Source organism: Procambarus clarkii, chromosome 90 (genome assembly GCF_040958095.1).
Source record: "Procambarus clarkii isolate CNS0578487 chromosome 90, FALCON_Pclarkii_2.0, whole genome shotgun sequence".
Taxonomy (NCBI): Eukaryota; Metazoa; Arthropoda; class Malacostraca; order Decapoda; family Cambaridae; genus Procambarus; species Procambarus clarkii.
The window spans coordinates 13,351,410-13,361,887 of record NC_091239.1 but is presented as its reverse complement, the minus strand read 5'-3'; the positions used below and the strand labels follow the sequence as shown (position 1 = coordinate 13,361,887).

The 10,478-nt window shown below is 46.1% G+C and overlaps 1 protein-coding gene across 1 annotated transcript; it reads left to right on the top strand.

Moving 5' to 3' along the window:
* Window positions 1-679: 679 nt before the first annotated feature.
* On the top strand, window positions 680-10,030 carry LOC138359267 (uncharacterized). Its single transcript, XM_069318357.1, has 9 exons — window positions 680-798; window positions 2,151-2,373; window positions 2,473-2,661; window positions 3,839-3,950; window positions 4,399-4,559; window positions 5,573-5,705; window positions 6,691-6,846; window positions 9,073-9,224; window positions 9,553-10,030. The coding sequence occupies exons 1-9, from the start codon at window positions 744-746 to the stop codon at window positions 9,707-9,709; spliced, it is 1,338 nt and encodes a 445-aa protein (XP_069174458.1). The 5' UTR covers window positions 680-743; the 3' UTR covers window positions 9,710-10,030.
* The last annotated feature ends 448 nt before the right edge of the window (window positions 10,031-10,478 follow it).

Here is a 10,478-nt window from a genome sequence, read left to right as displayed (position 1 = left end):
TGGGTGGATAATACAACATACTGTATTCCTTCATACAGAATAATACAACAGAATAAAGAATCTATATCCGTAACAGTATACAATTTATTATATGTGCTGTGTTGCAGTTATATGTGTCAGTTGGTGCAAGGTGGCAGTTGTATTTTGAATACAGTATACAATTTATTATATGTGCTGTGTTGCAGTTATATGTGTCAGTTGGTGCAAGGTGGCAGTTGTATTTTGAATACAGTATATTGTATTAAGTCACGTATAGTTTGTTTTCAATTTAAGGTGCTGTGCTATCAGGAGTGTGAGAATCCGCGTTTGGTGTTCGTGAGAGCAGGTCCACATGGCTCAGCCAGGTGCATCTGGGACTGGCAAGTGTTCCCACACTCATTTGATATACTGCCACATGGCTCAGCCAGGTCCATCTGGGACTGGCAACTGTTCCCACACTCATTTGATATACTGCCACAACTTTCAATTATATATAATATATATATAATATATATATATTATTCAATATGTTATGTTTAGGCTTTCCCAAATACTCCTCCGTTTTCTTTTAAACGCGCGTAGGTTTTCTCTTGAACCTGGCGTTTCGTAGGTGGTTTTTGCGGGTATATTAGGAGTCTTTTATTGGGTGGGGAGGGGTGGGGATGGTGTTGTGGGGTGGGGGGAGGAGTTGTGAGTGAGGAGGGGGGTTATGGAGAGGGGGGAATGCATTAGACGAGAGGTCCAGTGTGTTCAAATCAGCGACAATGGCTGCACGCTTGGTGGTGTGGCTTTTGTCAGCATTGGCGTCCTCTGGTTGTGGTGAGATATGCCCTAATTTTGTTTCCCATACTTGGGGACAGGTAGACAGGATGAGAATGGGAAAGCGGGATGAGAAGACAGGTTGAGAACATGTTAGGTTCGCAGTATTGTCAACCCTGAGACCCTTAACCGTTCCGAAAGACGACTTAGTTCTGGGGTAATTGTTCTTGCAAGGTGTTCCTGTCACCTCATGCACCTGTTCACCTAGCAGTAAATAGGTACCAGGGAGTTAGCCAACTGTTGTGGGGTTGTATTCTAGGGGGAGGGGGGACATCTCTAAGCTAGAGGCTAGTTCCTAACCCCGTTAATGGGAATTATATAGGCCTAGGGGCCCGCGCAGGAATATCCCTGAAAAGAAAATGGGAATTATGAGTTAATAATGAATAAATCAAATTAGCTGATTACCATTGTTAAGATGGAGTTATTTCCTAGCTCTGTACTAGTGGGGATCAATAAGAATTAATTCCTTTTCTAATTAGGCCAATATTAACTGTCAATTTTTCTAATTAGGCCAATATTAACTGTCAATTTTTCTAATTAGGCCAATATTAACTGTCAATTTTTCTAATTAGGCCAATATTAACTGTCAATTTTTCTAATTAGGCCAATATTAACTGTCAATTTTTCTAATTAGGCCAATATTAACTGTCAATTTTTCTAATTAGGCCAATATTAACTGTCAATTTTTCTAATTAGGCCAATATTAACTGTCAACTCCTGCTGCTGACTGTCACCTAACTGTCCACAACAGTGAGGTGTGGCTTACAGTCTGTTGAGCTCCGGCTCTTGAACCCATTGTCGGTATATACATTAACCTAACAGGTTGATGAAGACTGTACCTTGTTTAGCTAAATGAATCATTGGGTTTAGTTCCTGAACTCATTGTTTACCCCTGTAAGTCTTTCCACTTCCGCCCACGGGATGGGCGTGGGTATAGGAGCCGGGGAATACAAGATTTCAGTTGGGCAGCAGTTTGCTGCCTCTGAAATCTTTCATATTGTGGCTTCGTGAATAGCTCAGTGGTAGAGTTTCTGCTTCACGCCCGTGGGGGGGGGGAGCGGTTCGAGTCTCCTAGGATGAATCTTCGTAGAAATGGAAGGATAAATCTTCCATTCAGTATGATAAATGCTTTTTCTCAATTTCAATTTAATGTAGTTATGTATTGGGGGCTTATACATAGGCCTAACTAAGGAAAATATAGGCAGTGTAGAATGGAGAAAGAACGAAGCACGTTTCGGGTCATCGTTTCGAATCTGGTCGACCGGACTTTTAGTCAAATACTGACTTAGTAATACAGTGTTTGACTTACGCGTTGGGAACTCAATGTTTTCATGAGGCGCTTGTCCCTCCAGGAGTTCAAGCATCGATACAGGATGACTTGATCTTCTTACCGTGGGATTCGAGCGCTGTCGACTCCCTCCCTTCGCCCGGGAACGTGATCGACGACCAGATCGTCGAGGCGCTGGAAAACTTCAGAGAACAGATGAGCATCGGATGGCCGGACCTAGGGATACCGCCCCTCGACCCCTTCCTCCTGGCTAGCCTGCCCCTAAACATCACCTCAGGGGAGACTAAGTAAGCAGACTCATATAATTCTTTGTGCACAGTGAACTCATAAACTAATCAGCAGTGACGTGTGTCCCATCCTCTTCTTACTCTGTTTCGTCCGGGCAGCTTCTACGGGAACCTGACTGAGGTTTCGATCAAAAACCTGTCCAACTTCAGCATCGATCTGGTCGACAGTAACCTGCTCTTCCTCAAGGTTGACATCGTTCTCGGCCTCCAGCTCCTCGACATCGATGGCGCTTACGATATCTTCGGAGCTATTGGGATCTTCCCTATCTTCGGCGACGGACCATTCAGGTGAGAGAGGGAGAGATGCACAGAAGGAAATAGAAGAGGGAGAGAAAGGTAGAATATCTGATACGAAGATAAGAGAGCAAAAGATAATGGGGGGAAAATAATGGATGTGAATCCTCTTCCTAATAATGGAAGAAGAGAGAAAATGGAACTGTTGAAAGGACAGGAATGCAGAAGAAAGATGGGAGGTAGAAGAGGGGAAAAGGAAAGGGGAAAAGGGGATAGAGATGGAAGAGACAGTAGAGAATCAGAAGGCGCACAACTTGTAGTTAAACATCATATGCCTTACTCACAGAATATAATACCACAGAGTATCTGATCAATTGAGTGTAGAGACAGAGCGTAGCCCCACCTATACACCGAGACCCCTGTAGAATCTCGCCAGAGTCTGTAGCCTACAGCCTGAACCTACAGCCTGTAGCCTACAGCCTGTAGCCTATAGCCTGTAGCCTACAGCCTGTAGCCTACAGCCTGTAGCCTACAGCCTGTAGCCTATAGCCTGTAGCCTACAGCCTGTAGCCTACAGCCTGTAGCCTACAGCCTGTAGCCTACAGCCTGTATCCTACAGCCTGTAGCCTAAACCGACAGTGTAGCGAACTGATAGCCTTTAGCCCCCGCAGAGAGCCTCGTTTAGTGTAGAGCCCCATTGGGGCTCTGTTGTCCTCACAGAGTACATAACCTACACTCTGTGACCTATCAGAACAGCCCCTTCATAGCCTGTAGCCCCACAGAGTAACCCATATAGGACAATAGTCCTAAATAAAGAACAAGAAACCAGATCATGTTGCAATTTATAGCTAACAAAAAATAAATCCCACTTGGAGCTCGTGGTTTAGACATGGTTTAGATTTCGGGGCTTAGCGTCCCCGCGGCCCGGTCCTCGACCAGGCCTCCTTTTTGTTACACACCCCCCAGGAAGCAGCCCGTAGCAGTTGTCTAACTCCCAGGTACCTATTTACTGCTAGGTGATCATGGGCATCTGGGTGAAAGAAACTCTTCCTGTTTGTTTCCGTTTCCACTTGGGATCGAACCCGGAGCCTTAGGACTACGAATCCCGAGCGCTGTCCACTCAGCCGTCAGGCCCCATACGTAGGGAAGGTGGTATGTAGTGTGTGTAAGGGACCAGGAAGCGTTTGGGCAGTGCCAGGTAGTACTTCAGATACAGACTTCTCGCCTACAGGCTGGACGCTTTCGACTCGAACTTGAGCATCGAAGTGGCGCTGGGCGTTGATGAATACGATGAATTGGGCGTCTCAGAACTCACCATCTACGCAGACTTTAACACCACTGAGGTGAGTAGTGCTGACCTGAGTCCCTCGACTCATCATCTGATGATGATGATGAAGATTAAGCCACCCAAAAGGTGGCATGGGCATGAATAGCCCATAAGTGGTGGCCCTTTTGAGCCATTTCCAGTATCAATAGATGATACTGGAGATCTGTGGAGGTGCGACTGCACCCTGCGTGACGGGAGATGTCTCCCGTGTGGACTCATCATCTACACCATTCATCGAGAAATATAATTTAATTAACAACAAAACAGCTGCCAATTACTGAACATATTTTGCTAAAATTATCGCATAAGACTCTCTGTTGCTTTTAATATATCTCAACTCCACATATATACACACGGTACATAGCTCTCTGTTACAAAGGTAACAGTAAATACAGATTGTAGCATAGAAAATCGTCAATTATTTAAAAGAAATCTTATGGGTTTGTGTCTTGTTGGTTCGTCAGGTGGACTTCGAGAACGTTATGGGGGGCGGGAACATGGCGGACTTCGTCAATGGGGTGTTGAGTTCGCTGGCGCCCGATATTCTGAGGGCCTTGGAGGACGAGTACATGCCGCTGATGGAAGAGGCCCTCAAGCACGAGATTAACACCATCCTTCATGGAGGGTGGGGGTTGTGTTGACTTGTTTGTGTCTGTCTGTCTGTGTGCCTGTCTTTCTTTTTTTTTCTCTCTTTCACTCTCTCTTTCTCTCTCTGTCTCTTTCAGTCTCTCTGTCCCTTTCTCTGTCTCTTTCAGTCTCTCTGTCCCTTTCTCTGTCTCTTTCAGTCTCTCTGTCCCTTTCTCTGTCTCTTTCAGTCTCTCTGTCCCTTTCTCTGTCTCTTTCAGTCTCTCTGTCCCTTTCTCTGTCTCTTTCAGTCTCTCTGTCCCTTTCTCTGTCTTTCAGTCTCTCTGTCCCTTTCTCTGTCTCTTTCAGTCTCTCTGTCCCTTTCTCTGTCTCTTTCAGTCTCTCTGTCCCTCTCTCTCTTTCAGTCTCTCTGTCCCTCTCTCTCTCTCTCTGTCCCTCTCTCTCTGTCCCTCTCTCTCTCTCTCTCTCTCTCTCTCTCTCTCTCTCTCTCTCTCTCTCTCTCTCTCTCTCTCTCTCTCTCTCTCTCTCTCTCTCTCTCTCTCTCTCTCTCTCTCTCTCTCTCTCTCTCTCTCTCTCTCTCTCTCTCTCTCTCTCTCTCTCTCTCTCTCTCTCTCTCTCTCTCTCTCTCTCTCTCTCTCTCTCTCTCTCTCCTACCCTTTTTATATTATATGTTTATTATTATTCAATTATTAATTATTAAATGATTTTATATATATTTGCTCATGAAATATTTCATGACATTTAAACGAACGAGTTTTTTCAAAACCCCAAAACTGATGTAAATTGACACAAATTTACCCGCGGGTTAATTATCCCTCTAGTGGCCAGGACAGGGGACAGGAATACAGAGACTTGTCAAAGGTCGCTGTATTCCTCCTAATGTTCCTGTGGATTTTTTACCACGAATTAGATTTTGAATTTGAGACATGTCTTTGCATTCAAGGCTTTGGCGGGTAGGAGGGGGGTTTCATGGGTCTTTTTTCTGCTTTTTAATATGTTTTCTTGACGCTTTACATATATTTAAGTAATATATATATACATAATTCTCCACAGGAGAAAGAACTTCAAGGATGACTCAGTTAACGAATATTTTGATTACGTTTTCGCTAATATGCGTCGCCAAATCATAGAAAACGGCGAAGATCCTCTGGGCCTGCCAGGCGACAGCGGTAACTTCACTGTTTCCGTAAGTTCATCTCTTGGGGGTCGACCCGGGCACCGCCAGGTACCGCAGCTAGCGAGGAGTCACAATAACGTGGCTGAAGTATGATGACCAGATCACACACTAGAAGGTGAAGGGACGACGACGTTTCGGTCCGTCCTGGACCATTCTCAAGTCGATTGTGCCCGGGGTCGACTTGGGAATGGTCCAGGACGGACCAAAACGTCGTCGTCCCTTCACCTTCTAGTGTGTGGTCTGGTCATCGTACCGCAGCTAGTTTGTATTACTTTTTTCGTTCAATATAAAGTTGTTAAATTGGATTGTGTTAATACAAATTTAGCCAAATAATTGTTATATCTTTGCAAAGTTACTAACACAACAGTTTTGTCAAACACATAGAGTTTACCTATATGTGTAAGGGACGTCTTCGGGTCCCGGGGTCCCAGTTAAAAAGTGGGGTTCGCTCTCGACTCTCAAATCGGGAATTCCGGGCTCGAATCCCCGGCTGGATAGACATGGTTGGACGCGTTTCCTATCACCTAATGGTCCCTGTTCACCTAGTAGTAAATAGGTACCCGGGAGTTAACTTGTGGGAGTCTGCTAGTCCACGAGTCTGCTGGTCTCTTAGTCCACATGTAAAGCAGATATTACCAATTCCTGATATTGGAATTTGACAGCAAGTATCTTGATAACGAGAGACTCGTGACATGACACTTGTCAAGCCACTGACACTTGTCAAGCCGCTTGACACTTGTCAAGCCACTGACAAGACAGAGACCGACAGAGACCTACCTGTCAAGCCACTGACACTTGTCAAGCCACTTGACAACACGATCAGTCAATTATGATGTTGGTGGCTAATCGGATTTCCGGGAAGGCATTCTGTCTCTGTCTCTCTCTGTCTCTCTCTCTCTCTCTGTCTCTCTCTCTCTGTCTCTCTCTCTCTGTCGGTCTCTGTCTGTCTGTCTCTCTGTCTCTGATTGTCTCTCATGTCACCTTATCTCTGCAGCTCTTCAACACAACGTTGGAAGGACAGATAGAGGTGGACGGGGGTCGACTGGGAGGTCTGTCAACTATCCACCGAGCAGGGAACATGACGCTCCTGTATGTTGGGGACGAGGACGAAGCCGTTTGGAGAGGCGAAGTCGGTCTCATTGACCTACAGGTAGGTCTCATTGACCTACAGGTAGGGTCTCATTGACCTACAGGTAGGGTCTCATTGACCTACAGGTAGGGTCTCATTGACCTACAGGTAGGGTCTCATTGACCTACAGGTAGGGTCTCATTGACCTACAGGTAGGTCTCATTGACCTACAGGTAGGGTCTCATTGACCTACAGGTAGGGTCTCATTGACCTACAGGTAGGTCTCATTGACCTACAGGTAGGTCTCATTGACCTACAGGTAGGGCTCATTGACCTACAGGTAGGTCTCATTGACCTACAGGTAGGGGCTCATTGACCTACAGGTAGGTCTCATTGACCTACAGGTAGGGTCTCATTGACCTACAGGTAGGGTCTCATTGACCTACAGGTAGGTCTCATTGACCTACAGGTAGGGTCTCATTGACCTACAGGTAGGGTCTCATTGACCTACAGGTAGGTCTCATTGACCTACAGGTAGGTCTCATTGACCTACAGGTAGGGTCTCATTGACCTACAGGTAGGGTCTCATTGACCTACAGGTAGGGTCTCATTGACCTACAGGTAGGGCTCATTGACCTACAGGTAGGGGCTCATTGACCTACAGGTAGGTCTCATTGACCTACAGGTAGGGTCTCATTGACCTACAGGTAGGGTCTCATTGACCTACAGGTAGGTCAATGTTTGCAGCCCTAACGGAAACTCACACAAAGGACTACCTTGATGGTGAAATATGGATCCCAGAATACAATCTGAGCAGGTACAATCTTCAAGGTAGGTCTCATTGACCTACATGTAGGTCTCATTGACCTACAGGTAGGGTCTCATTGACCTACAGGTAGGGTCTCATTGACCTACAGGTAGGGTCTCATTGACCTACAGGTAGGGTCTCATTGACCTACAGGCAGGCCTAATTGACCTACAGGTAGGGCTCATTGACCTACAGGCAACCCTAATTGACCTACAGGTAGGGCTCATTGACCTACAGGTAGGCCTAATTGACCTACAGGTAGGGTCTCATTGACCTACAGGTAGGCCTAATTGACCTACAGGTAGGCCTAATTGACCTACAGGTAGGCCTAATTGACCTACAGGTAGGCCTAATTGACCATTACCTTTGAGCGAGAAATTTGCAAATGTTACAAAACCCCAAAAAATAATAATCAAAAATAATTCCAAATATTATAAAAACCAAATCGTTACGCAATTATAACTGTCATTATTGAGCGGTTTGAACGTGCTTACGTGACTACATCTATTACTAAAGCAATCTATTACTGCATTTTCTTTTCACATTTGGAAACTCTGCAATAAAGGCGATATTAGCAGTTGAACGAGGGTGTATATGATTCCTGGCTTCCATAAGTGATGCCGGGTGGTTTGGCTGTGGGTAAAATGGCCAGTTAGAGTTAACAATAGCGTCAATAAATGTCTAAATCAAAATCGTGTCAAACCCTCATTTTCTTTGATCGCTCTGAACGGTCCGTCGTGAGCGCGGTCATTTGGCGCCTATGGGCGCGTTCAGACGGTGACTTGACTTCTCTGAAGGAGTCATTTTCAGGCTCTGATCTGACCGCTGGCGTCTGAAACTCTATCCTAAAATATCTAATGTTTATCTAACCCTAAGAAGGGCTTGAACGGATCCCCTGAATCGTGGCGGTGTTCGCAATAGCGAGGTGATTGCTACATTTTTATTCACGTAATGAATAAATTTTTGCCAATTTCTATATATTGTCGCATAGACCGGAAGCTTGATGGGTCGTAACTCACCGCACACAGATGAGTACAACTCACGGAAACCTCATCAAGCCGAACGGACCCGCTATACTCACCCATCAACATACACATACAAGCCGCTGTGAGTTTGGATTCACATCCGGATTCAACATCTCCTTACACGAACGCGGCGTTCATGTAGATTTCGATCTTTGTTTACGATCCAGTCGTCCGATAATCCGATCCGCGTTCGTTTTATCGAAGTGAATACGCCCTGACGCGCGATCAGGCGACAATTGGGCGTCAAATACATAACACCGGCGTCAATTACGCTTGAATTTATTGACGCACGGTCCTAATGTGTTGTGAATTGTTGGCACTTATCGCAGCTCCCTACTACAGCGCCCTTGCTCAACGCCGCCCCACAGCACGGCGGGGAAGCCACGTCTGAGGAAGCCAGGACGTCCAAACTACGGGCTTCAAGCCAGGAGGTGGAAGCTAAGGAAGCCTAACCCATTTTAATTCCCACTTCAGGTGGAATATTCATTCCGTCTGTGGTTGGCGCTCTTCGGGAAGGAGTTGGAGTACGTCCTCAAGATGGCTTTCGTCCACTTGAGCTTCGAGACTGATGTCTTCCTCCACCAGTCAGAGCTGACCTTCGCCTACTGTAACATCTCCGAGTTGGGGTAGGTAGTGGAGGTGGACGGGTAGTGGGTGCACGTGGATGGATAGGGATTGGGGGATAGGGGTTAGCAGGAAAGCGTGTGAGGGAGAGAGAGAGAGAGAGTGGAGATGTAAGTGAGGGGTATGGAGGTTGTGGGCAGTATGAGAACGTGGGGTGGAGATGGGGAGGGGAGGGGGGTATTTGGGGCATCAAAGTAGGTAAATGGGAAATAGGTTGAGAACAAAGGTGATTATAGAGGTGTGGATGTGAAAGATGAGTGTGTGTGTATACATGATAACATGATAACTCACCCTTATACCGTGATAACCGCTCCTCATGCCGCCCTACAGACCCGTACACTTCAAGGAGAAGGGAGCGGGACCTTTGGACACGCCCTTGTACAACCTACTGGCGAACACACTGGTAGGGGAGCTCCACGCCCTGGTATCCGGTACACTGCAGAAGGCCGTCTGCGCTCTGCTGGAAAACGCCTTCGCTTCCGGATAGCGCCTATCCGTTTCACCTCTTCACTAGCCTCGACGGGGGACAGGAAGCCTGCAATATGTCCTAGTGAAGATAATGTAGTAAAAAAATTCACTCCTATCCATTATCTCGTGGTTCCTTTAAGGGGTATCCCGTTAAAACAGGGCTTTTGTTGATCCGGATAAGGTCCGGTGCCCGCGGGGTCCACCCTGACCTTCAGTATCGTAATATCGTACATTAATACGGCCTCTCAGGTCTTACGATCTGTGATGAAACCTTATCTTACGATCTACTCTTCTAAGACCCTTCCGACCATCCTGCTATATATAAATTTAATATAAATCCGACGGTGTTTAAATGCTTTCCAGACAATATACTTTCGCATTCATATATATATATATATATATTAAAAATTTCTTGGTGTAAGTGTGAAAGGTTCAATAAAGCAACAGAGCTGACCAGCAGCTGGTTTGTACTTAACTGCCAATTATGGGTCGTTAGACGGTGACCTTGACACCACCTTCACTGAGTGTGTAAAAAAAAAAAAACTGATTGTGTTGGGGGGGGGGAAGGTGGGGGGAAATGGGGGCGAGGGGGTGAAAGGAGAAAGAGGTGAGAAAAAGAGAGAGAGAGAGAGAGAGAGAGAGAGAGAGAGAGAGAGAGAGAGAGAGAGAGAGAGAGAGAGAGAGAGAGAGAGAGAGAGAGAGAGAGAGTTACTCGGTGTTCGATTTCAACTCTCTCTCTCTCTCTCTCTCTCTCTCTCTCTTCCTCTCTCTCTCTCTCTCTCTCTCTC